Source organism: Ooceraea biroi, chromosome 9 (genome assembly GCF_003672135.1).
Source record: "Ooceraea biroi isolate clonal line C1 chromosome 9, Obir_v5.4, whole genome shotgun sequence".
Lineage (NCBI taxonomy): Eukaryota > Metazoa > Arthropoda > Insecta > Hymenoptera > Formicidae > Ooceraea > Ooceraea biroi.
This window is the reverse complement of record NC_039514.1, coordinates 12,971,247-12,998,692: the sequence shown is the minus strand read 5'-3', so window position 1 is coordinate 12,998,692 and position 27,446 is coordinate 12,971,247. Positions and strand designations below refer to the sequence as shown.

The following is a 27,446-nucleotide window of genomic DNA, read 5'->3' as shown; positions in this document are numbered from 1 at the left end:
CCTCACAATGGCGGAGCCAATCAAAGTGTCCAGTGTCCACTGTAAATGTACGCCATTTTGAGGGGTTTTGGGTGAGATGTCCAGACTCTATTCTAGACGCTCTTTACAAATCCAACAAACCTTTTGAGTCGTAATCATGGATGTAAGAATTACGTCTAATTAATACTTAATGAGGTATTAAATAAATAAGTTATGTACAAGTAATATTGTTTAACAACAAATCATATAAATATTTATTTCTAAATAATATATATTTAACGGCAAAAGTTATAAAAGATTTGTAAGTGCAATTAAACGTGAAACAGTCTGCATGCAGTATGAACGGCGAAGGATTTTTGTCTTAAAATCTGTAAAGTGAGATGAGGAAAATAACCTATTGTACATTGATATATTACACATAATTAATTCAGTCTAACGATAATAAAGATCAGTAGAAGCATAACCTATGTTATGTTCAACGATTCATTATGGCAGTTCCTGAAGTCACGATAGAAACTCTGAAAGGTATCATTAACATTTAATAAGAGTTTTTCTAAACTTATAATGCACTATATCAAGTTGCAAAATAAGCTAATTTTCCTTTTTTTCAGCTGCAATGACAAATATTGTAACAGCACTGAACACGCCGGAAAATGCACAGAAATTGTCAGAGGCGAAGGAAAGATCTGGTAATGACGTGTTGAAAATGATGCAGATTGTATTTCCCATAGTAATGCAGGTTCAAATGGATGTTATAAAAAATTATGGATATCCAGAAGGAAGAGAAGGTACGTAAATTAAGAAGAGCATACATGTATATGTAATAAGATACATAATAAAGAAAATAGAGCAATTAAGTAGTCTTTGCAAAATAGGAATCACATGTTTTGTGCAACAAGTTCGGAAGCTTGAACTAATGAATGCTGAAATAAGGCAATTGAATACTCAAGTACGCTCTTACTTCCTTCCATGGCTCAAAGACAACTCTGCGATGGACTTATCTCCTTAATTAATCATAAATTTTTTATTAAACTTTTATATATATAAATATGTATTATGTATATGTAACATGTATCTCTTAATAAATAAAATAAATTTGAAGTGAAGATAAATAACTTTTTTATTCAAGATTCAATGTGAACGTTGTTGTTCTTTCCCATTTTTTTACACAATGATTTCAGTTGTTTAAGTGTGTATAGACTCACGATTAGTATAATCAGACTTGTATGTACAAGGTTTAGTCTGGAAAGCAGTGTTAAAGGAATTTCAGATGCTTAATGTGAGAAAACTTAAAAATCTTTATATTTATTTGTATAATATTAATAAGTATATCATATATAATCTACTAAAATATATAATATTTATTTATATAAATGTTCTTTGAATTTTTCTGCAATTACATCGGCTCTAAAAGCTAAACAAGAATATTCCATTGTTCGCACAGAGATGAAGCTGTGTATATATCATGATTTCATATTTGTTACTTAAATAAAACAGGTAAAAAAATATAGGTACATAAACGAAATCAAGAAATACAGGGTACATCATCCGATATTTAATTAGCATGATGACTAATGGAATCCATATCTTCAAATCGCTAAGTTATCGTACAATAAAAATCTTTATGCGTCAATGTGCACGTATCACGTACAATTTAACTTCATATCCTGGCGAACATCTGGATAAATAATAGATATTAAATATACAATTTCACTCATATAAGCAAGTATATGTTAAAATTGCATAAAGCCAACAGAAATTATAGATTTAACGATAAATAATACATTGGAATTATTTGCTCGACGTTACGTAGAACAGCTTGAATCGTGCAATTTCTGATTTACTTGAGTAGATAAGCGAATACAGTTCCCCTTTGTCAATGCTTCATAGCTAAGAAGTTTCTTTGTATAAAATTGTAAAATGCATTATTTTGAAGAAAAAGATGATCCATACATGCACGAGATTAACGATTTCGCCTGGAAAAATTGTATCTTTGATCTATATACTACTCATAAACAGATAAATATTAGATCACGTAGTAGCAGATGCATATCATTGATACAGTTAGCATATCTAAGAGAGAAAAAAAAAAAAACAATTTAACAAGTTGTCCTGCAAACACAGAATGACAACGTCCTGTGTGCAAGCTTTCCAGTATCACTAAAACTTGTTTACCAATATATCCATCGTTAAAAATAGTACAAACAATTGACAAATGGGGAACGATATGCTGTAATGTATGTACATTCCTTGTGTAAATTAAGATACGCCTGTAACTTGTCTCATATGTAAAAAAATTTGATTCCTATTTCGGAGTCATGTAAATTTGAAAAATATGATAGCGATTTCGCTTGCCTATTTAGGCAAGAACAATTTTGCGAGACTTACTGCGATCGCTCAAGAAGCGCGACTTTGCTCTTTAAATAGCTTTGGGTGTTTCGATAAACAACTGTCCACAAAAGTAGTCTTAGAAATAATGTACCGGTATTTTAATTTAAATGTCCCTAATCCTCGAATACAATAGACGCAATACTTATCGTTTGTTTTTTTTTTAGTTTGATTCTTCAGCTAAAGATCCACCAAATTTACATAAATATGCTCACGATTGATTGAAACCGCAAATCTAAGTAATAAAAACAATGCGGATTATTGTTCCAGCGTATTTTCAGCGTGAGTGCTACTTTTCGCAGTTGCATTCTCGTGCAGAAGTGCGTTAGGTGTATCATAGATCGCACAATACATCGTTATTCGTGAATGATCAGCCGCACGGCTGTGTAAGAATTTCGCGCTTGCACATTTTGCAACACACAGTAGCTGCCCGTATTATGGATTCTTATCGTTAGAAAGCAAGCCACATTGATATTTTCTTCCTTTTTGTTTTTTACAGATCATAATCGACGTGTGTTTCAAGCGTATGATGCAAACGAAACCCTGTTCGATATAATAATGCTCTTGCAAATCACGATTGTACAGTCTCACGATCTCATTTTTACCGCATAGAAAACGCGTGTACAAATATAAAACGCATAAACTGATTTCAACGCCAGCGTTATTTTACATCCTTATCCCAGCGAAGTGATGTTACTAAGCAATCTTTCCCTGAATTGATTCGTACATAGAAAATAGACTATATAGTGAAAGGAGTATATAAAATCTAGCCGTACTTTGGGAGATGTAGGAGAGAGGAATCGCGTTTAAGCGTTCGAAGTTAGAAAACATGATTCACCTTTCAATCGCCTAACCATTGCTCAGTTACACATATATGCCACACTTCTATCAGTTTTTCAGCTGATGATTCCACAATAAACTTTAAAAAGCGAGTAATACATGCAAGAAAAAAAAGAAGAAAAGAAAAGCTTGTACAGTGACCATAAATGTGTTTCATCATTATCATCACCACTATCATTATCATTATCATTATCATCAACATCATCATCATTGCGAAGTGTTTCATCCTTGAGGTTCCCAATGAGAAATTCATTAATAAAGATGTTCGCTCCGTTTTACAGTAATGTTACTTGCGTCTTTCCCTACCCGCGTAGTTGCTGTTTAATCAAGATCGTATTTTACCGTTAACCGAGTTCTATACCGTACAGGGTTACATGTAAAATTGCAAACGTCTCGTAGACTATGATAACTACGGAGCTTTCGATTCATCGGGCTACGAGAGGAACGGATTAGCCGTAGAACTTGTTGAATTCGCTGTCCATGGATCTTGTCGAATCTGATTGATTGTAGGACGGGGCGGAGGCGTCACAGTTGCAAACGGATTCGCCGAATATGACATAATTGCTGCAAATTCATTCATTAAATAACTTATGTTGCACGAGAGGACAATTCAAACATTTAATTATCTTTTATCATATTAATACTCAAGATTTATCAATATCTTGAATGAAAGCACTATTATCCTGCGACTTGAAAGTAAAATGATGACTATTTCATATCTGTGTATAAAAAGTTCCCTGTTTCTTGGTTTTTTGAATCATTCGATAGCATTAGTCGCTTTTGCTTCAAGATATTGATTCAGATTCCTGAACTTTTGACGATTTCATACAATTTAACACCAAATTCGACATATTATAATAATTCATTCCATATAAAGAAATTGTAAAGTATAAGATAGAGAAGTAGAGAAATATAATCGCGGAAATTAAAAATATATCTATAGAAACAATTATCTCTCTAAAAGAAGGATCTGTATTATCAGGATTTCGCAAGGTATATGTACATAAAGATTTACATCACAGTATTTTTAAATTAAAAAATAGTAATACTTTGAAACAATACTTGAGATACCACATGACAACAAATATAACGATTACACTGCATATAATAATGAAGTCATGCATTCATGCCATTCTCTTTGATCTTATTATCGATACTCACGAACTTATTTCCACTGAAACGCTATTTTGCAGACACAAAACGTGTTATATAGAGAATATACTCTTGCCTTTCGTAGGATATTTGAATGATATTGTCCAATGAATATTACTTTAATGAGATTTCGACTTTGATAAATTGTATACTGAATTTCTCTCTTTCTCAATATCACATATTCTAAATGCGCATGGAACCTTACCTGCAGGCGCAGGAGCCGTAGGCTTAATCGCCGAAGCACTGACAAGGTTATCCAAATTCACGAGCGCAGAGTTCTCCCCTAAGAAGGATTGCGGTGTCTTCTTCACTGCACCAGTGCTAGCGGGAAGGTTTTCCCCCATGCCGCCCAGGTCAAAGGGATCTCCCGATGATACCGTTCCGCCTGTTTTAAAATTATATTTATCTATATTGTATTAATTTCAGTATATATATATATATATATATATTAATACGCCTATTTAATCCATTAAAAGACTTTAAAAGATTCAGTGATTTTTACCGTTGTTCACTGTCTGCGGACTGGCGCCAAACTTCCCCCGGTTGGTAATCACATCGAATTCATCAAGATCGCTAAGTGGGCTCGCGCCGGCATGATCGTTGTTCTGAGTAGGAAAGTTGTTGAAGCCTGGCGCGGTGCCATTGAAACCGTTGCTGGTGTTAAAGGTACCGGCCGAAGTTACCGGTGGCAGATTAAAACCTATATGCCGAGGCGATTGCGCTGCGAAACCGATATTCTGTGTCAACGTCGAATTGTTGAAGGATGGCGACGGGGACGTCATGCCATCTTGAGCCGCCTACAAAAAAATGAGGACACTTTCTAAGTCGATGTACTCTTCGAAATCACAGAGTATAGAATTACCAAGAACAAGACTGTATTACCTGTAACTTGCTCGTTTCTGATTCTGTAGTAGTGGATGGAACTGGTGACCAAGGATCATTCGTACGCGGCGGGGACGCGACTGTGGCGGGAGACGGGGCAGGTGCACGCCATGGATCGATAGCGGCTGCTGTAAATCAACCAATTATTTGAGTCCAGCCCACTTACCCGGACAATCGTTAATCAGATATCGCGGAGAACGCTATAAGCGCGACAATAAATGGTAAGCAAATGATATTCTCGATGAGGATCCAAATATCGTTTTAGCAAACCATGGAAGATAACGGAAGAAAATTTCAGTCGTTTATACCTGAGGATCCTGAGAGTCATCCGAAATAATAAAAGACGCAAGGACATGCAAAAAGAACACAAATATCGGAGTTAGGTGACGAAACATAACATAACATAATGTTGAAGGTACATTAGTCATCATTATAAAACTCACTCGGTCGTTGTGGAGGAACGGGCGTCCATGGGTCTACCGCAGGCGATGTGGTACTCGTTGTTGGAACGCTCCACGGATCATTTTGCGGCTGTGGGACAAGAATTTTATTACGATCACTCCATAACAACATTACTTCCCTCTCGCATCTGTACATCCTTTCGAGCGCGCTTAATATTCTTTGATACTTATCGGACCTCAACGTACCTTGTATGTTTCATCACATTCGGATAAATCCAAAGACTGTGACGCATCATGCAAAAACGATACGATTCCGTGTTATCATGCAAAATGAAATATAATTCGGCATCGCCAAGTTGACGAAATAATCGATAAATACCTGCGGTCTGGGCGGCGGCGCAGTTATCGGGATACCCCAAGGGTCAGTCTGTACAGAGGATCCACTCGCTTCTCCCAAATTTACATCTAGTAAATCCAGCATGTGGCTCTGCTTTTCAGGTGTTCTGGAATAATACAGACACGTTATCAATAATGCAAGCTCCGACATTTCCTGAGATCGAGTTATCAGACGTCGCGCTGATTACTCACTTAAAATCTTGCTGACTCTGACTGAGCGCCAATTGCAATCTAACGTCGTCGCTGCGTCTTCTTTGTTCTTCCTGTTCTGCCTCTTCTCTGGACATAGCCAGAGCCAGTTGCAGTTGTAATTCTTCTTCGCCTACCGTTTGCGGTCTTGCGGCTTCCAATTCCGCTGGAAAAACCGTCGTTTCGTTGTATCGATTTTGTTACACAAAGTAAATAATCTCGCGTTTGACGCTTGTACGCAAGATGTGATAAGGATATATAGGTCAAATATTTGCGCGTAAACTTATCTCGCTGCGTCGGAATAATTTGAATGCAATGCATTTTGGCGAGAAGCTAATCTTTACGTAATAAGAAAAATATACTCACTTGCACGTCTAGCCGTTGGTTCGGATAAGTGACAGGGCTCCCAATCCTGAAACTAAAATAGTAATGTACAAGTTGTAACTTGCGATTTTGATGAATATATTGATAACAACGCCACTTACATCACTACTGACAGGTGACATGGTATCCAAACCGTCGCTTCCAAAACCGCTGACCGACTGTGCAAATCTCTCTTTCGCCTTCAACGCCCTAGCTCGCTCATTTCTCAATCTCTCGTCGTCTTTTAATAAGGCCACTAATTGTTTCGCTTTTTCCCGCACGTTAATTCCTTGATCTTTATGTCCATCCATGTATTGAAAATCTACGCAAAGAGTCAAGTGTGTTAGAGAAATTTAGAACATCTTTAGAGTGGACGATTAACGAATACAGAGCAATATATCATTATTTTTTGCACTGTATCCAATTTGCATACTTGTAATCATTAAAAAATAATAGTTGGTCACCTTTTAGAGTTTGGATGGCGAAAATATTTTCCTTGCATTGTTGCGCTACTTTTTCACTTCCCGTCTTGATGAGATACTCTAAGAGAACTAAGGCTTTGTATACGTGTCGCCAGTTTTTCCCGTGATCGTTTAATCTTTTCCATAGCATTTGCATAATTTCCGTGAATGCTACAACGTTATATGTTAAGTCGGCAATTTCTGCCATAAGTGTACTACTTGGACCCCAAGGATCATTGCTGGTAGCTTTTCGTACAGCTTTCTAAAGAAATAATGAAATTATTAATCATTTTATACTGACACACACACACACACACACACAAAATTTTATCCATTTTTTTGTATTTAAATAATAATATCACAGTTTGAAGTAAATAATGTACTATTTTTTATTAGAATTAGGTTGTTAATGAAATAATAGATAGTAGCATGGATATGCTGTTATTATTACCTGAGCATTGCTGTAATTATGGGCAAGATTCATAATATCTCGCCTGATACCTGCTAAGTTCACCTGCATAACGTCTTGACCTTGTCTTCTCATCTAAAATATTATTGCTGTACGTTACTCAGTTGTAGTATTATGTATCTTGATCTTGAAAACCCATATTTATTATCACATCCATATTTCCAATGGTGTAAAGTTATATATTGCAAGAAAGTTTAAGCAATAAAGGTTAAGTATAAGCTTCTCTTTCATAGGATTTTTAATATATAAAGAATCAGAGATTTTTGAAGATCTATGAATTGCTTGTAAGTTTCTTAATAGACTTGTATAGAAAAGAAATTTTAATGTAATTGTATGTAATGAATTTTTAATGTATGTAATTGCTGATTATGACAATAACACATATAAATCAATTATGACAAGTCTGATAATAAATATGGGTATTTTGTTTATATGAAAGCCATGCAACCATGTATGCACTATTTTAAACACTACAAAACTATAAGATTAACACCAAACATCACTAATATTATATATAATATCATAATATTATATATCTATTAATCAATAGCAGAATCTTGGAGTTAGAGTCAAGGCATGCACATTAGTCAAAAGATTTCTAAAAAAGAAACAAACAATAAAAAGAAATATAACTTGTCGAAAACTTATAATTATGCAATGATGTATAAAGAAAAATTAATACGATAGCATATATATTTACAGTATCTCTGTACGTAATCATTTATTATATATATTATCATTTATTACTCAAAAATGTTTTCTTATCACAAATATAATTTAAATACTTTTTTAATATATATATTATATATAAGTCAATGAATAAATCAAGGGCTAATCTTACATATTAGTAATTACTCTAACAAATAACGTTATTTTACTAGCACAAAAGTATTATGTACTAAATTAGATATTACAGAAGAGAAAGATATTTAAATTGTTTCATACCACCAAGCAAAACAAAAAAAAAGCATCCCTAATTATATCTTGTAACTTTATTTTAGAATCTGCATTTTTCTCTTTAACACAGTTTACCTCATTAATTTTCCGATATATATCTAAAAATATTTTATATATATATATATTTTAATATAAAAATATATTTGTATACTTGATTCACACAAATACTTTATAAGTAGTCACAAATAAATTCGTAATATCTTTTTGAATATTTCATGCGGAGAAATTGATTCTCTTGAGATGTGCCTATATGAATTTATAATTCACATTATTGTTACGTGTCCTTGAGATCGATATTATTTTATTTAGAGCACAGTGACAAAATTTAAAACGATTCGAGCCTAAACAATTACATAACAATACTTGATGCAATACTGACTTGCATAATGCACATTTGTCATTATCAGGTTTACTGTATTTATCATTATTATATTATTTTGCTGGTAAATGTTGCAAATCGATAAAGGTGCGTCGAAATGAAAATTGGAAAATAAAAGGAATTTTTAGACATAGATCATACAACAGAACAATAATCTTTTGTCAAAATATAAATTGTTTTTACAGAAACTGACAGATATTACTAAACACAGAAAGATCTAATAGTATACTTTAACATCAATGGTCATGTTATTGAGTAAATTTGTTAATTCAACAATTGTGAACCTTATTGAAATTTACCTTCTGCATTGCCATTCTGGACTAGCGAAATATCGTTGGCGTTGTCGACGACGCTCTAGATCTTGCCAGAAATACAGAAAACTTTCAAATACTCCAAATCACAATAAAACCCTAGACTATCAGACGATATGATAAATAAGTATGGAAGATTTGATGTACATTTACCATATCTTAATGCATAATGTATAGTTTCTGCGTGTGAATGATAATGACACATTTAATTTATTAAATATTAGTATTATGCAAATGAATATTACATGAAACTTCGTAGGTCAACCAATCTTTTAAATAAATCCCGTTAAACTGTGCATGTGCGTAAACAGAACATAATGGCGATGCGTTTAATATCTAATATTTGAGAATTACTAACATGTTTATTTCATAAACAAGTGGTTACGTTTGTAGCAACTATTGCTATCAAACAAAAAAAAGGAAAAATCCTAAAGGAAATTGCATTCTATTTGTGATAGGCACAGCTCATAAATTTTTCAAATATTTTTCTTTTGTGTTCTATATGTATATTGTTAATATAGTTCAAATACACCGCAAGAATAATCGCTACATGTAAAACAGTAGTATATCATTTTAGTATTTTATAACAGCTCACAATATCTCTGAGAAAAAAAGTAAAACATAAATTTAAATGCATAAAACTATCTATCGGTTTACATTGCAAATGTAATTACATTAAAATTTTTATTTTTATAGCGTTATAAAATGTTAACTGTACAATTTCACGAGTAAATCAAGAATATTCCGCAAACAATTATCTTTACAGCAATTTAATATTATTTTTATTTATATGATTTAGTATTATTAAAACGCAATAATTTTTTCACAGACAAACGCTGCGTTATGTAACTTTTTATTACGTCTATTGCTTTATCAATTGTGATCATTAGAAACAAGATTGATGTATAATCTTGTTAGGCTGCGTGTGGAGACAACTCGTGACATCGCATTCGAAGGCATGAAATCTAACAAAATTCATATTTGCCATACGATCATGTCCCCTAAGTATCTTTGACAAGCAAAAGTAAACTTGAAATTAGCCCTTAAAAAATTGTCAACCCAAAGGGAGAGAAATTATAATCAAGCTACCTTATTTACAAATGACGGAGTGCATGCAGGACTCGTGAAGGTAATCACTTACATTGATGGTGATGAAGATGCGTTTCCTTTAAAAATAAGTGTATTGCTGTTCTGAAAAAAGAAATAAGACAACTTATTATCTATACCACGATACCATTGTGTTCATTCCTTATCTTATCGCGGAGATGTACCCAAAGTATGATTTTATTCTTTACCACAGTAAGGTTATCAATGTGATAATTAACATTCAAAAACTGATAAGGTTCTCATGGTGTCTTAGTCAAGTTACTTATTTGAATAGCCTGATATTCTATTCTCTTTTTAAGCTTTATTTATGCTCACTTACTCTAAGATATTATTTTCAGATTTCTCAAGTGTATTTTGTCATGCTTTAGATAAATGTAAAACTTTTAGTAAAAATAATCACCATGTTTATTGGCATTTGATATAAATATTATTAAATGTTTTATTAAAAATAAGCTTACAACACTGTAGCAAGATATACATCTGCTTATTCTCGTATCTTTTTTTTCTGTTGAGCATGACTATGCAGATATCGCTACTTTGCGTCATTTCCAGAAAGTAAAAAGCGTAAATTGCCAACGATAGCAAGAATATCATCTTACATTATAATCTGTTTCAGGCAACTTTATAAGATTTCCTTATATCGTGTTGTAATAGTATTGTAATAGTATTATACATACAATTGACCATGAAAGTATTGATCATCATTCTATTTCACTATCGCTTGACCACTTTGTCATTTGCTGAGAAATATTTAATACACTATCGCTCGCGTATTTACATATAACAACTACGTCAGAAACGATTCAACACTGAGCACTAAGTAAACTGTAATGTCCAAACACTGGCGATCGATTAAATTCTCAATAATATAAATATAAGCTACACACAGCTGTGGAACTGCTGTCTCGAGATATACTCGAGAGGTAAGACGAAGTAGCAATATCCCTGCGGTATCGGAACCCAAAAAGGCAAGCAGGAAACTTGCATCCGACTGACACTCGCACTCGGGAGGCGATCATGAACGCACTAGGATCGCGCGTACAGTGGGATGCACCGTGGTGCACGAGGCGCGACGAAGACGGCAGCGTTAAAAGCGACGGAGGAAACGGGCAGGAAATTATTGCTCCATTGTACAATTACTAAATTTAGAGGTCGATTCTCGGCGGCGCTGCGCGTGTCCTTTTCACCGTACGCACGTATGTCGCGGTCTCGAGGAGCGATCGCAACGTACAAGCAACCACGGTCGTCACCCCACAGCCACCGCCCCCCCCCTCCTCTTCCTCCTGCGCGACGTGCGTCCACGCGCGACAGCAGGCTCGCTGGTGAACGTCGGCGGACGACGCGAGGCGGAACGCGGACGGCGACGGATTCGCGATCCCGTTTTGAGGAGTCGTGCCTCGTTACGTCGCGCAGCACGCACTGCTCGTCCGCGTCGCGGAGCGCGTACGACGCACGTACATGTGTACGTGCGTACGGTGTCACGCGCGCACATACACACCTACCATCGATCTCCGAGGGGATCGCGCCGCGAGCACAGATTATAACGTGACACGTCGATTTCGCGGCGCGTCGCGTATCCGTCTTCCTCTCCGCGCGTCGTCGACGCGGTCGAGTTCGGGGAACGCCGCGAGCAGCGAGACGATGATGAAGCAACGAAGTCTATGGCGACGACGATGACGATGACAATGACGGCGATGATAACGATGATGATGATTATAATGATAATGATGATGTTGACAGCGTCACGACAACGGCGACGACGACGACGATGATGATAATGACGATGATGAGGTTGAGGACGACGGGCGCGGTCACGCGTCGCAACGCGAAACCGCCATCGTCGTCGTCGTGGACGCGAACCTACGATATGAGAAAGTTCTCTGGTTTCCCTTCCTACCCGTTCTTGTCTTGAGCGCTCACTGTCTTCCCCGCGGGAAATAAATAACGTTCATGGTCGCGCACGGAAGAACGGACACCGAGCACTAAGCGAGTTTCCTTGCGGACCTCGCTGCGTTCACTCGTGTTCCTCGCGTTCGCGCGACGATGACGACGACGATGATGACGGTAACAGGAGCAACAATAACGAAAGACGGAGCGATCTACTCACCTTGCGTGCGCGGGTGTTACTCTGGGATTTTCAAACACGAATTTTCCGAACCGATCAGCGCACGAGAAAGAGGCAAAATAGTATAAGATACTTATGACAAGTCCATTCTCTCTCTCTCTCTCCCTCCCTCTTTCTCTTTCTAACGAGCACTGGCGAGTCGTGCGCTTGCGAGGCAAGATGGCGCTCGGGCAGCACTTCCGCTGCATCTGCGCTCCGCGATTAAGCGCGCGAACAAATTGTATCGCTCGCGTATTCATATTACTCATAAATGTCCTTGTCAGACGCACAGGAAAAAATCGACAGTTTCGTGAGAACAATGATGTACTTTGTCGCGAGTATATTTTGTTGGAAACATTATTTAACACGTAGTAATTTTATCATATATGTATATTGACATATATTTTAACATTTTATTTTTCTAAATTGCCCTAGTCATGCTGTAATAATGTTATAATTAGAAGATGTTAAATGTATAATTTTTTAACAATATGAATTTCTTTCCTGGCCTAAGAACGATTACCATAAATAAAACATTCAACTGTTGAATTTGACCATTTATTTTCATTCGCTATTACATTCATAGTCGACTAGATTGGATTCGCAAATCTCTTATTTTACTACCATTTAACTTTAAAAAAACAGCTTGGTTTCTTATGTCATTATAAAATAATAAACAGTAGTGCAACTATGGTACACTTAACCTTCTTAGCTACATGTTATATTAATATACAATATGTATATATTTGTTTATTAAGGCACAATAAAGCAAAATTGCATTCAGAATATTGAAAGACGATTCTGAGAGCAATGCTGTTTCTATAGAAAAATCCAAATTACTGAACAATTAATGTAGGAACAATATGTACAATGGCTCACGAAAGTATTCAACATTAATTAGATCTTAAGAAATGCATAATTTCTTGAATGTTTTCGTGAACCATTATTACATGATATTATATTATTAATGCTACACTAAAATCTTACATCGTTTGATTAATAATTAATTTTGATAATATTTTAATCATCTTAATAATATATATAATATATAATTATTTGTTCCATGAAAGAAAGGATATCTCTGATTACTGAAAATTATTGAGAATGTAAACATCTGTTATTTCTAATGCAAATAATTTGTTGAAAGATAACAGACTATTATAATTTTGCATAATAAATATCGATTTTTAAATAATAATAAATAATAAAATAATACAGATTTGTTTATAGAATGCAAGTTCAGTGGAATTTCTATTTGTGCACCTTGAAAAAAACAAGTTTTTAAATATTTTAATGTGCTATGCTATTAAACTTTTCTTACAGCAATGCATTTCAAAATCAAATAAATTAAATTCTTTTAAAGAATTTCATAATTATTATATTACGTGAAATTAATTATTAACTCTATTAACAAGAATATGTTTAATATAAATCTAATTTACTAATATTTTATATCTTTATATTTTTAATTTAAAATAAAACATTTTAAACCGTTTATATAAAAACAATATAAGATACGTGCATTAATAAACGCTTCAAAGTGTATTTTTAATGCAAAATTGTACCTTATGAAAAATTCTCTTTCATTAGAAATGGAAAGAGACTTATACATATTTTGGTTTCACCACTGTATAATCATCTGTATAATAATAACATTTTACGTTTACGTATCTTTTGCAATAGGATAGTCATAACTTAATCAGATGTTAATAATGATTATAGTCAGTTAATTAATAATTAACGATTTAAATGTCTTTAATTAAATTTGTTGCACGTGAATTTGTAATATAATTTATCGGTTATGAATATCCTATTTAAGAATACATCGTGTAACAATACTGAAACTTAATTGAGTTTAACTAAATTTTTCAGCCATAACCATCTTTTTAAATAAATAAAAAATGCTTTGTTTATTACTTCACCGTATTCGCATGTTTCGTTTACCGAAAATCAATGTTGTTAGATGGAAAGATTTATTCGTTCTACAAGAACGTATGTATGATAGCCGATAATGATCCATATTGATAAAATCATGCTCATTTTCGAGTAGAAGAATCATCCTAATGATATTCTGTAGTCGGTGTCACATTGATCATATCGGTGGTGCTACAAAAAGAAGAAACATATGTATGTGATAATTGTAAATGAACATTTGCATGGACGTTCGACTTTCTAATAAAAAATGTCCCAACGATTAAATGAAAAGCAAATCAAAATGAACGTAACAAAAATCTGTAAATCAGGAATACATTAGCGAGTTCAATTAAGAAAATTTCTTCAGAACATGCTACATGCATTTGCCAGATTTATTTATTTACTCTCTCGAGAAATATGATTTGTGTCATAATTTTGTGCAAGACGTGTCAAGACAAGAGTGTGTCATTTATTCTTTGATTTGATTTCTCGAAATATACACCCGAATATATATGTGAGAAACACAAGACATAAAACAAAGTGCTAAGATTACTTCGACAAACAATTTATATTACCTTGCATTTATTAATTTCAGGCGCATTACTTTGTATTCTTAAATAACTGTATTGTATGTAATGAACTTTTATCCCTTTAGTTTGCAGCTAATATATACAGCAACAATTTAAACAGATATTCCAATTTCTCTGGCATTCACAGCAGGAGGATACATACGTATCCTAATGAAGCATACAATGCACTAAATATGACTAATCGAGCTAATCATTCATGACTCTTCTTTATATTATTACGTATCTCTTACTATTCAGCAGGAAATAAAACATCGCATTACCCGATTGGTCATACTTCTTCTTACAAAGGCAATACACATTCATTATATAGACGTAGACGTAACACAATATCACAAACACTTACAAGAACATACATGATGCCCTAAGAATACTTTCTTGTAGTCGTCTTTACATTAGTTTGCTGTATAACATATATATCGCATTATATTATCAACTTATGTTATATTAGAAAAGAATGAGAATAGATATGAAACGTGTGTCTCTCTCCACCTAACTTAAGAGATTGTTATGTAAATCACAAGTGAGCGTATTGCCTAGGACCGTTACATATTTGACAGTGCATTCTCAGAGTTACACAAAGTTTAGCATGTTTTGTGAGAAAACGTTCAAAACACTAACACATATTTTGCTTTTGTAACATAGAACCCTATATATGTATATGTATATACATATATGTACTTAGTAACTATAGTAGTTGTTCTTTCAACACGTCGAAATTGTTATTAAGCAAGATACTTTTATGTGTCTGTCGTTTAAACAAACACATGGGATATACATAATATACATATGAATATTATGGTTGTTACCTCTTAGAACATTTAATATGTGTAATGAGTAGTGCTATACCCAGCACTAAGCATAGGCTCCCCACAACAATGTAAGTGATACCAAGGAAAGGATTCTTCCCTCCCAAAAGTGAAGTAGTACTTAAAATCATGTACTTGTTTCCATGGAAGGAGGATACTGAAAATGCTGAAAAAATTCAAATGTTTCAATTCAAGTATACAACTTTTGTCACATTTTATATAAATTATATTTACAAAACAAGAGAGAAAAATATGCGCGAAGAACATCAAACATCAACTCTTATTTCATCGATTTATCGTTATCATATAATAATCAATATCATTAATTAGCAATTAGCTTTTTAATTTATCTCAATTATTGCATTACTTTCAGTGTTATTCTTCATTGTATTTTTGGAATTGTGCAGATTACTTACAATACTTGATCCTGAGAGTATAATTTCCAGTAACTAAACCGTCTTGGAAGCCATCTGCACTGTGATCAACTCTACGGTAGAGTTTTCTGAAAGAGGGCAATGCGGCAGTCCTCATCCACACGATCAAATCCTCATTTTGGAACCCGTTATTGCTTGGATCCCTAAGATCCAACTCGTAAATGTTCTTAGTCCAGTTTTTAGGCTTGGCATAGTCTTTAAATGCTTCCTTAAGATCGCCTGTAGGATTCTTGAATTTAATCTTCTTATCGGATGGCCAAGCTATGCCGGTCCTTAATAAAGGTACGGGTTTATTGTGTTTTGCAGAATACAACGTCAGTTCGTCACTGAATAGTGAATTTGCAATAGCTCCGCATGGCGCAATGGGCTTCTTATAAGTATTGTTCACTTCCTCATAGGCAAACGGCTCACAATCGGTTGAAACAAGTTCATTCAGTTTTCCCAGCAGCTGATTGTCATCTCGTGACTTCACATATCTACGATGATTCTGATAAAAGTTTGTCAGGCCGTAATACATGTAAACCTTGCCACCAAAGCCTGTTTCTAATGTAAAATTCATTTCGCACCAACATTCATCTAGTGGATCTTCTGCGATCACGTCCGCACATGTGACAATGTGTTTGTCTGTACTATTGGTAGAATTACAATAGGTGTAATCTAACTTGAATTCCTTGACCTCGTCAGAGAAATAGAGCAATCCTATACCAACTGGTATAAATGCAACTCCTATGACGAAAAATGTCGGCAGTACCGTGCCAGCCGTAAGTATCGGTTGCCAGGCTGGTAACCGTTGCTGCTTGAATGCGCTATCTGTGTAGAATGAAATTAATTTAAGTGCATGTATTTATTAGAACATATTCATAAAATATATCATAACGCAAGCCGGACATTAAACATGACTTTTAATAACTCGTAAGACATCCCAAATTGATTTGTCAGAAAAATAAATCTATAACTTATTGTATATATTACTTATTATTATATATTATTATAATTATTATATATTAATAAATCTAAGATTAATTTTTGCATTTGTAATATCATCATTAAGTTAACGCTACAATTTAACGTATGACATCGTGCAAGCTGCAAAATCAAGCGAATTATAGTGTTGCAATTTATTGCTGGTCCTCGATAATTATCCGACTGGAATTGTTTCGACTCCACACTCATCAGGGGACAATCGAAGTTGAGGTACTCACCCGATGGTTTTTTCGTTTTAGGCACCGTTTCAATTTCGCTGATGGACGTCATGATTCAAATAATTATACAGCTAATATCTGATAAGACTCAGTAATGCGTTATCGTGTCTAATTCGTTCCAACCAGCTCCGACTTCTAATCGCGAAACGTTCGCGAAATGAACAGTTGATAGACACACGTCAATGAGTTGTGGAATCCATCCACTACGACTGTTTTCATTGGGTCATTGGAGACATCAAGCTGAATTTACATTACTTCAATCGTCCGAAGTGCTCGTGGTCCAGTTGATGCTTCAAATGTTTCAAAATACTTTCCGTCAATTTAGTTAAGGGGATGCTGGAGTTGCTAGTGAACTATTTTTTCACTATAGCGATGGTAATTGCAGTTTCGAAAATTCTCTTTGTTGCTTGTGCAGAATAAAAAATCCTTTTCCACAAATGAAGCATAGATAGAAAGAAAGTCCGCTCTGCAGGACTTTATATTCAAAATGGAAGAAAGTTAGAAAAGACAAATGCAAGTTTTTAACTTTTTTCCATTTTGAATATAAAGTCCTGCAGAGCGGGCTTTCTTTCTATCTATACTTCATTCGTGGAAAAGGATTTTTTATTCTGCACAAGCAATAAAGAGAATTTTCGAAACTGCAATTACCATCGCTATAGTGAAAAAATAGTTCACTAGCAACTCCAGCTTCCCCTTAAAAGGAGAAAAAAGATTGAAAGTGTACAAGCATTTGTATTGCTAAGCAGACCGCACTTATATACAGTTGCTAATCAAGATTTTCGTTTTCTAGACATTTTAATAAATGCAAATATCACTTTATACAATTGATGGCGCGGTCCCATGGAACGCACGAGAGGTTTGAATTTGAAGGTCGCGGTATCGTTCGGTGCGCCTATCAAAGAGAGAGAGTCGCCGTCCTGCCTGTGGAGGTACGCCGTTGCTCGTCGTTCGCGACAGGACTAGTTATAATCCGTCGACGTAAACCTGACATGAACGATCCACGAAGATATTTCAACGAGTCGCGCGATCGTTCTCGTTCGCCGTGCGAACCTGCGAATATCACGTCGGCATTTCCTTCCAGAACGATGACATTTCCGAGCGCTTCCCAGGTACGTTCCCTTCTGCGAATCACTATGAGATAAGGCCCTAAGTAGATTAAGCGATTAACGCGTATCCTTGGACTGACAGCACACCGCGCCGAACACGTCGCCAGTGTTACTGGATTCTCCAATCTTGCGGCGAGGATCGAGGCTGCGGGAGCCAGCAACGATGCCCAAGGAAGCGAAATTGGGGTATACCTGTGTAAATGATCTCGCGAAGCAGGCGAGGGTCAATTATGCGGGGAAGGAGACGCGCAGCGTGTACCAGAGGCTTCCCACTATGCGCCAGAAGTCCGAGATGGCAAAGAAGGACGACAACGACGAGCCTGCGTATATCCCCTTGAAGAGAAGGCAGAACACGGTCGAGTGGCTGAAGAAAACTCAGGATTACAAGGACGGCAAGTCCATCTATTCCACCAGCACGGCAAAGGTCTACACACCGAATAGCGATATTAGCTTGAAATTACCAGAGACACCGACTGACGATCCTCTGTACGGCGACAGCGACAACTTTATATCGTGCAATCAATTGTATTCTTTATTGCAAAACAATAACAGCAGGTATTTGATCATCGACATCAGGCAGAAGGCTCATTATGACGGTTCCAAAATGACGTTCGACAAGTGCATCAACATTCCACAATCGGAAATTGAACCAGGGTAAATACATCTCGCATATTTTTTCGCTTATAACTTTCTAATTTTATAAAATACCCTTTTTTTCAATTCATCGGCGCGCTTGGAACATTCATCATGGTGTGTTCGCTTTCAGAAAGCTGGGCTACAAGTTCGCGAACTGCTTTCATAAGGACAAGCAGTCACTCGATTTATTTAAGCATCGGTCGGCGCCGTACGTGGACGTAATAATCCTGGTGGACTGGAACACTACGCAGGAAACTTTGACGACCAGCAATTATCTGAACATACTGAAGACCATTTTCGAGAAACGGGGTCCCGGCACAAGGTATAACAAGATCAAGATTCTCAACGGAGGCTACCAAGAGTGGCTAATGACGTATCCGACGTTTACAACGAATTCCAATGTGGCTGTGCCCGAGTTCAACTACGTCACGGACGATACTTTAGATTTCGTTCCGATTGAATATCTGGATTGGTCACATTGGGATGAGGAGAACGAGGGCTCGACGAAAGCGCAAAACAAGCCGAACAACGCGGCGACTGCCGTCGAGGACATGGAGATGGATGCCGCAAACGCGCACCAGTTTGAGAACCCGGACGCGCCAGCTCCTCGGCACAAGGCACCGTCGCAGAACGAGATCAACGCGAATCCCGTGATCGATCGGAGCAGCACACCGGCCGCGCTGAAGACGTACGATCCGCGATGCAAGGAGGTGCCGAGATTCGTAAAAGAGCTGAACGAGCTGGCGAAATCCACGTCCAAGTTGGCCGAGGAGCTGTCCAACCAGGCGTACGCGCTCTACTCGCAGCGCGACGAGTACAGCGCCAGGGACGAGCAGTACATACGCACGGATCTCAAATCTCTGAAAGGCAAATTGGACGAGATGGTGCTTACGCTTACTCACTTTCAATTCGATCGTTCGATCATTCATTGGCTCTTGCACGCAAAATGTGGCAACAACCACCGTAGGTGGATACTGCTTTGGATTTCTACCGCAAAATACGTGCAAGAGCCATAATCAATCTCGGGACGATCGTAATAAATTATCGATCGTCGACGATCGGCTTTTTTTTATCGATCTATTTCTGTTGCAGCACGAGATGTACCTGACAGTCGAGAATGAGTTTAACGTGTACTGCAAGGAGGCGGACGCGACCAAATTCGACCCCGATGACAACGAGAAGACAAACCTCGAGTTCAATCACTTTCTGATGAAAAAGGAAATTAAAGACGAAATCGAGGACGAGGAAATCGAGAACGATTGGAAGAAGTTGCAGGAGTGAGTACACGTCCGGTTAATTAATATTGCAGGGGAATTCTATTACATTTTAACGGCAAAAGGAATCAATACGAGCCACGAGCGACGTGGTAGCCGCGTTTTCCTCTATTATTCACGCTCTTCCGTATCCATGTCGCGAGGGTTTTATTTTCCCGCGCGGTGCGAGGGCAACGAAAAGCGATTGGCTGGGAACACCTACCATTTTCAAATTAAAAAGCTTAGCTTCTTTCCACGCTGGAGGATATCGATAAAGCGATCGGATAAGTATCACCGTTCGTCACTGTTTACATTGTCCTATGTCCTATGCCCAGGAAAATGGTAAATAGTGAGCAGTCAGTCGAGTGATTTGACACGCATGAAGACGCTCACAGATTCGTGATACACAATAGACCGGTATGGATCAAGTGACTCGATATATTAAAAATTCGGACTCGCATCTTGATGCTAGTATCGTTTCGTATTACTTTAAGTTGATTTTGTTCGTTCTGTACAGGGTGGGGAAAAATGATTGGTCAAGCTTTCGCCAGTCGATTCTACTCGTCGAGATCGCCAACATTGCATCATAAACATGGTGCCGCAAAATTAACTTTCAAGGTCATTTTCAATGTCAAATTTTTTTATTGGCTTAGTCGATTCTACTCGTCGAGCTGAACAAAAGTCTCAAAGGGACCATATGCCGGAAATCAATATTTCATAGAGAAATCTTCGTTTGAAGTTTTTAGAAGCCAAAAAATTTCGTAAAATTAATCTACTCTTAACGCTACCCAGGAACAACGAAGTGGGCGTGGTAGATTTTTGTTCCCTTCGGGGTATCTTGGTACCCAGTAACATTTCAACGGCTGTTGGTTCCTTAAAGCAATGGTCATTTGCCTCGGAGAAGAATAATATATCGCTCCATAAGACATTCGTTACTTGTGCTTAAGAAGCTTTCCATCCATATCCAGACCTTTTTCGTGATTATTAGAAGACCGCCGCTGATCTTGAATCAATTTTCAGTGTAAAATTAAAAAAAAATTGTTTTAATTTTTTACCAAATTTTTTCTAAGAATAACGAATTTTTCAGGGTCATTTTTGGGGGGTGATTTTCGCTAATCATGATCAGGATATTCAGAACATGATTTTAAGAACTTTATAAGCATCAGATTTATTTTCTGACTTCATAAAAATCGAGTTTTTTGAAATTTCAGACAAAAAACTTCAAACGAAGATTTCTCTATGAAATATTGATTTCCGGCATATGGTCCCTTTGAGACTTTTGTTCAGCTCGACGAGTAGAATCGACTAAGCCAATAAAAAAATTTGACATTGAAAATGACCTTGAAAGTTAATTTTGCGGCACCATGTTTATGATGCAATGTTGGCGATCTCGACGAGTAGAATCGACTGGCGAAAGCTTGACCAATCATTTTTCCCCACCCTGTACATTCTATGGCTCGTATGATTCTTATTGTGTTAGCTTACAAGGAGATACCGCGAACTGCTAACTCAACTTTCGAATGAGCCATAGTGCATTCGAAATGAGAGGTCGAGGATATACGTTATATGTGTTAGAGCTTTTTTTAGGCCTCGGATCTGGAGCACCGTCACGATCCCGGGACCATCCCGGGCCGCACCAGCACCAAGGCCAGTACCAGTCCACCCGCCACCGATCCGCTGCCAACTCCCTACAGGGGAGCAAGTCGCCGTGCCGTATTTCACGGCGGTTAAAAGCCGCAAATTCCGCGCCCGGACCGCGAACGGCCTGTGGGTCCTGCGGTTCGACAGAACCGGCAAGATGACTTTCTGCCGACACAGAGCGATCAAATAATGAAAAAAAAAATAATAAACGTCTTCATTTTCTCTTTTCGATGTGTATAACAGCGCAAAGTTGTGTTATCTGTTTATTGTTGAAATATATTGTTTGGTTATTTTTGCATACAATTTTTAAATTATTTTCAATTCTAATATTTTGGAGCATTTTTGCATTCAACGAACATAGAGGAGTTAATACGTAGACGTGCTAAATACTAAAAAAGATTTTCACAAATCTAGTTCGTTTGGATCACATTGAGCAGCGTAAAGTTGAAAACGAAAATAGAGGAATTAAAGCGAGAAGCTGCCGAGAGGTGGAACTTGCCAAAGGATTCGCTGGGTAAAATGACTGCAATATTTGGGTATTCTGTTTTTGTCATAGTCTTTGTTATCTGAACTTAACCTTAACAATAAATCTCTCTGTTTTGTTACATCTAAACTAAATTAATCTAAATATATCTAAATAATTAATCTAAATCTAAAATATATTAAGAGGTATAGAATGTTAAAAAATTCTAGAAAATTCAAATTATTTTGTATTATTATACGTTAGTGCAAAAATAATCGCTATTTTCAACCCTCAACAATTCCTCCATAAATACGTCGTATTGCAACACTTGAAGCAACGTCTACCGCGTTGTGTCCATTCGCATTCTGCACCGCTGGATCAGCGCCACGACTGAGGAGAGTTCGCACGATGTCCGCTTGATTGGTCTGAACACGAGCAGTTTTGTTGGAAAACAATACAGCGAGCATTACAAATACGTAGTACACCGCAAATTTGCATAGTACGTAAATGTAAATGTACCTTCGAGGCGTGCGATAAGAAAGTCCCTTCCTCCAAGACCGGTTGGTTCGGTATCCTATCTCCCGTAATGCCGTCTGCCGCATTACTATTGTCACCCATGACGGATATTAGGAGAGTCGACGACATAAAAACGAGGGAAACAAGCGGGCAACGGTGCGGTCAGCGACACCGACAAACGATATTCACGCGATATTCGTCAAAGCTTGTCCGAGGTCGGAAGAAAAAAGGGGGAGAAGAAAATACGAAGCGTAACTACTATTCGCGATCACGTAACGACGACGCGTTTGTTCGCAATACGTACACGCGTCCAACAGCGATCTGATAACGTCGGTACGTCCGTGTTCGATCGCCGTGCGAATGTTCTCGCAAGTGCCTTGCATCTCTGCTCGAATACGGGCCTGCAGCTCGCGCGATGGTCAGGGCTAGAGAATCTAGCCCTCTAGTCAGGGCTGCGTTCATACATCTTGCTCGAGTTAACTCTAGTTAACTCCAGTCTACAGTTTATGTCACGTACACTATAGACTGGAGTTAACCAGAGTTAACTCGAGTAAGGTATGAAAATGTTCAAAAATCATGCTCGATGATCTTGCAGCACTCGAAGAGCCTTATAATGCGACCAGACTTGGGTGCTGGTGACGTGGATTGGATGCGAGGGAAGGTTCTGCTAAAACCAGATGATCAATTGCAACTAACGGAAGCAGTATGTTTGATTCTCTGCTTCTCTCCTTAAAAGCTTCTCTCAAGCAGCTCTGTATCTAATTTTATTATCATAGGAGTTACAAGAGGAATTTGCCAAAGTGTTAACTACACATAACACCAGGGTACCCGATTCCCTGGTCGAATGGTCATGGAAATTACGTGAATTTGTGAGATTGCCACCTCCGCCGGATTTAGTAACTCTTCTGAATGTGACTGGTACTATACTACACAAGGACTCTGAAGAAGCTAAAATGCAATTGACAGGTGTTACCAGTAGGGCTTTTGCATCTTTCATTGTAATAATACACTAATATAATTAATATTCTGTAATAAGATCGATGTAGTATTATATCTCAAAATTCTGTTATGTAAAATTTGTTACATATGCAGCTGACGAACATGAGGAGGCAGTGGATGAAAAATTGAAACGTGATGAAGCCGAAGAAGGTAAATGTGGAAGACTGGTAATTACTGGTGCAAAGATTTTACAAATTACGTTAATCCTCTGCGTCTGTTTCTTAAACAAGAATGTAAATTGCATATTTTATAAGAACAGCAGATGAAATAGACAAAACAGTGGAGGCGCTAGCCAAAGCTGAACAGGAACAGGAATTAGAACCTGAGCCAGAACCAGAGCCAGAACCCGAGGATGTTTCAGAGAAGAAGAAACCCAAGAAAGCACCTAATCAATTTAATTTCTGCGAAAGAGCGGCGTTGACGTACGACAATCCTATGAGAGTACGTGTATTAAATTTTCATATAAAATAACATCGAACGAAAGATGTTACAAAATCTGATTTAATTTTAAAAAATAAAGATGTTTTAAAAGCAATATATTTAGAAAATAAAATCAAATATTTTGTAGGATATGAGCACGCAAACTATACCTCCGCCTACTGCGACTTTTAACGTCGAATGTTTTCCAATGGACCATTTTTGACGAGTATCAGGTACGTAAAATTCTCTTCTGATTTATTCAGATAGAAAAGATAATAAATTCTTTTATTTTATATTGTTCTATATTATTTGGCACATAATATGATTCTATACACAACTTCATTAATATCATTTCCAAGAGATTTTCATGATTTGTTTCATTGATAGGAGGACTATGATCAGCAGCAGCGCGAGAAAGAGAAGGAGAAGAGAGTGCCGTTGACGCTGCCGAAGAAGGAAGATGTGAAGAAGAAAGCTCAACTGGAGTCTGCGGCAATGACGCAGAGAATGCTACAAGCTGCGAAAACGTTGGAACGAATGGTCAATCAAAATATCTTCGACGATATATCACAAGGTAGGCATCGTCGATCTTTTCTAAAACTCAGATCTCGAATATACATTTCCTCAATTGCCGTTAGATTATAGATACTGGAACGATCCTAGCGATGAGTTCAAGGACGAAGAAGGATCCTTATTACCTCTGTGGAAGTTCTCTTACGAGAAAACTAAGAAGCATGACATCACGGACATGTGCTTCAACACCACGTGTTACGATCTTTTCGCGGTCGCCTTTGGAACATGTCGGTAGCGAGCACGCGTATTCCTATTTCCTCACAATGCTCAGGCTTTACAAGCAGATTCTTACATTGTCATTACAGTGTCATTTAATAGTGCGATAACGAACGGTACAGTATGCTTATTCAGCTTGAAGAATCCGTCGTATCCGGAATGGATTTGTCCGACAGAGTCTCCCGTGATGTGCCTGGACTTCAACGCCCAGCATCCTCACCTTCTGGTCATCGGTAAAAAAAATAATATGTCGGCACATAATATTTAGAGATACAAACGATTCATTGCGCTAATAATTTTAGGTACCATGGACGGGTCAGTAGCGGTTTATAACGTAATGTTACCGCCCTCCGCGCCGCAATACAAGAGCAGCGACGTCGTGCAGAAGCACGGGGGATTGGTATGGGAGGTCTGTTGAAACTTTTTTTAACTTTGGTGTATTCTGCACCAACCGAGATCTCCCCGAGAGCCTCAACGAGAAGAACGTTAAAAGAATCGTACTGACCACAGATTTGTTGGCCGCCTGACACGGAAGAGGGAAATCTGGCGTTCTTCAGCGTCAGTATCGACGGCAAGATAAATCACTGGGTGTTAAATCAAAACGATCTCGGTCTCACCACCGTTATGACGTTATTTCTGGATCGACCGCCTATCCCGGGACCAGACGGCACGATGATCACGCTCAAAGGTAATCCCAGACAAATGATGAACGGTGTTTACCGCGTCTCCTCCAGGTGTTACGTGATTACGTGAATTCCGTTTGAATTCAGGGTAAGGGATGTGCATGGCATTTCATCCTGCCGATCAGAACGTCTTCCTGGTAGGCACGGAAGAGGGTACCATATACAAGTGCAATACGGCGTACAGCAGCATCTACATGAGGACGTATCACGAGGCGCACACCATGCCAGTGTACCGGATAGTCTTCAACAAGTTCAACTCCAGCATCTTCGCCAGCTGCTCCGGCGATTGGCGAATCAAAATCTGGGAAGACGAGAGACCGTGAGTTGCACATCCCCGACACAGATTTCAGATTTCATTGCGATACACCATTACGTTGCAGGGAGCCGTTGTTCATGTTCGATCTGGGCGTTCCGATCGGTGACGTTCAATGGGTACCGTACAGCTCGACAGTGCTGGCCTGCGTATCGAACGACGGCAAAGTTACGGTGTTTGATCTAAATGTTAACAAGTACAGGCCTATATGCAGTCAGCAGATTGTCAGCAAACGGAAGAGCAAATTGACGCGATTAGCTTTCAATTACGCGCTACCGTTTATAATAGTCGGCGATGATAAGTAAGTAACATCTTCTCAAATTGTATTAGGGGTGTGATTTAGTTTTGAGGGTTTTTTTGCTCAAAAACGCATGTATTTAAATATGATAATGAATGAATACCTTAATCAAAATATTTTCCTTCGTTTTCTATAACTTTTTCCCATCTTTCTGGCAAAAGATGGATTCCACCACGATAAAATCACTCTTCTTTTCAGTTGATCCATTCGTCGACGAATTTTCGCACTTCTTCGAAATTATCAAAGTGTGTATCCTCTAAAGCGTGTTGCATCGACCGGAACAAATAATAATCGCATGGAGCAATGTCCGGAGAATACGCGGGGTGCGGTAAGACTTCCCATTCGAGCTCTAATAGTGTTTCTTTCACTGATAACGCAACGTGAGGTCGAGCGTTGTCACGAAGAAGAATCACTTTCCGTCGTTTAGTCGCAATTGGTGGTCGTTTTTGGTCCAATGCTTGCTTCAACTTGTACAATTGGTGTCGATAACGATCAGCCGTGACAGTCTCATGCGGATTTAACAGCTCATAGTACACTATCCCACCAAATACAGAGCATTACTTTTCAACCGTGAATATTGCGTCTCGGAGTGGATGTTGATGGTTGCTGGATCCACCCATGATTTTCTGCGTTTGGGATTATCAAAATAGATCCACTTTTCATCCCCAGTAACAATCCGAGACAAGACTCTTCTCTTTTGCCTGGCGATCAACGAAATGCAAATGTTCAACCGGTTCGCAATGGCACTTTCCGATAATTCATGTCGAACCCATTTCCCTTCTTTCTGAATTTTTCCCATTTCATGTAAATGTTTGGTAACTGTTGTACGATCAACACATAATGCTCTGGCAAGTTCTGAAGTGGATTGTGCTGGATTTTCGTGCAATAATGCTTGCAAATCTGCATTTTCAAGCTTTCTTGGTTGTCCCGAGCGTTCTTTGTCCTTCACATCAGTATGACCACTTTTAAAGCGTCTAAACCAGTATTCACACGTCTTAATTGATG

General features: G+C 37.5%; 5 protein-coding genes across 35 annotated transcripts; 3 read left to right on the top strand and 2 right to left on the bottom strand.

The window, feature by feature from the left end:
• The first annotated feature begins 62 nt into the window (after positions 1-62).
• LOC105277369 (protein C10) lies at positions 63-2,074 on the top strand. The gene is made up of 3 exons (XM_011335674.3): positions 63-504; positions 591-767; positions 855-2,074. Exons 1-3 carry the CDS (start codon positions 468-470, stop codon positions 986-988), a joined length of 348 nt encoding a protein of 115 aa, XP_011333976.1. The 5' UTR covers positions 63-467; the 3' UTR covers positions 989-2,074.
• LOC105277370 (epsin-2) lies at positions 1,319-12,545 on the bottom strand. Of its 27 annotated transcripts, XM_026972775.1 has the most exons (17): positions 12,382-12,543; positions 10,309-10,358; positions 9,156-9,216; positions 7,503-7,595; positions 7,055-7,313; positions 6,713-6,912; positions 6,594-6,645; positions 6,231-6,393; positions 6,022-6,145; positions 5,889-5,924; positions 5,685-5,772; positions 5,550-5,558; positions 5,242-5,369; positions 4,862-5,156; positions 4,565-4,744; positions 4,369-4,389; positions 3,632-3,771 (listed from the first exon to the last, which is right to left on the bottom strand). In XM_026972775.1, the coding sequence occupies exons 3-16, from the start codon at positions 9,168-9,170 to the stop codon at positions 4,373-4,375; spliced, it is 1,659 nt and encodes a 552-aa protein (XP_026828576.1). In that variant the 5' UTR covers positions 9,171-9,216; positions 10,309-10,358; positions 12,382-12,543; the 3' UTR covers positions 3,632-3,771; positions 4,369-4,372. The 27 variants fall into 27 exon arrangements, with proteins under 27 accessions (XP_026828559.1, XP_026828567.1, XP_026828549.1 ...); XM_026972758.1 differs by lacking the exon at positions 4,369-4,389 and having other exon boundaries at positions 1,319-3,771; positions 6,594-6,639; positions 12,382-12,545; XM_026972766.1 differs by lacking the exon at positions 4,369-4,389 and having other exon boundaries at positions 1,319-3,771; positions 7,503-7,609; positions 12,382-12,544.
• Positions 12,546-12,920: 375 nt separating this feature from the next.
• LOC105277372 (cell cycle control protein 50A) lies at positions 12,921-17,536 on the bottom strand. Of its 3 annotated transcripts, XM_011335703.3 has the most exons (5): positions 17,325-17,536; positions 16,105-16,932; positions 15,689-15,854; positions 15,226-15,282; positions 12,921-14,484 (listed from the first exon to the last, which is right to left on the bottom strand). In XM_011335703.3, exons 1-4 carry the CDS (start codon positions 17,374-17,376, stop codon positions 15,270-15,272), a joined length of 1,059 nt encoding a protein of 352 aa, XP_011334005.1. In that variant the 5' UTR covers positions 17,377-17,536; the 3' UTR covers positions 12,921-14,484; positions 15,226-15,269. The 3 variants fall into 3 exon arrangements, with proteins under 3 accessions (XP_011334005.1, XP_026828577.1, XP_011334004.2); XM_026972776.1 differs by having other exon boundaries at positions 12,921-15,282; XM_011335702.3 differs by lacking the exon at positions 15,226-15,282.
• Positions 17,537-17,967: 431 nt separating this feature from the next.
• Positions 17,968-22,263, top strand: LOC105277376 (ubiquitin carboxyl-terminal hydrolase 8). 3 transcript variants are annotated; one of them, XM_020030996.2, is made up of 6 exons: positions 18,026-18,044; positions 18,115-18,433; positions 18,513-19,084; positions 19,197-19,950; positions 20,159-20,343; positions 21,895-22,263. In XM_020030996.2, exons 2-6 carry the CDS (start codon positions 18,152-18,154, stop codon positions 22,148-22,150), a joined length of 2,049 nt encoding a protein of 682 aa, XP_019886555.2. In that variant the 5' UTR covers positions 18,026-18,044; positions 18,115-18,151; the 3' UTR covers positions 22,151-22,263. The 3 variants fall into 3 exon arrangements, with proteins under 3 accessions (XP_011334006.2, XP_011334009.2, XP_019886555.2); XM_011335704.2 differs by having other exon boundaries at positions 17,968-18,433; XM_011335707.3 differs by having other exon boundaries at positions 17,969-18,433; positions 21,907-22,263.
• A 1,251-nt stretch (positions 22,264-23,514) lies between these two features.
• Positions 23,515-26,560, top strand: LOC105277375 (dynein intermediate chain 2, ciliary-like). The gene is given in 13 exon segments (XM_026972115.1): positions 23,515-23,642; positions 23,716-23,905; positions 24,032-24,088; positions 24,198-24,379; positions 24,507-24,554; positions 24,556-24,591; positions 24,746-24,932; positions 24,997-25,158; positions 25,237-25,380; positions 25,450-25,556; positions 25,658-25,835; positions 25,918-26,149; positions 26,211-26,560. Coding segments are annotated over 13 exon segments (1,881 nt in total). The 5' UTR covers positions 23,515-23,522; the 3' UTR covers positions 26,449-26,560.
• The last annotated feature ends 886 nt before the right edge of the window (positions 26,561-27,446 follow it).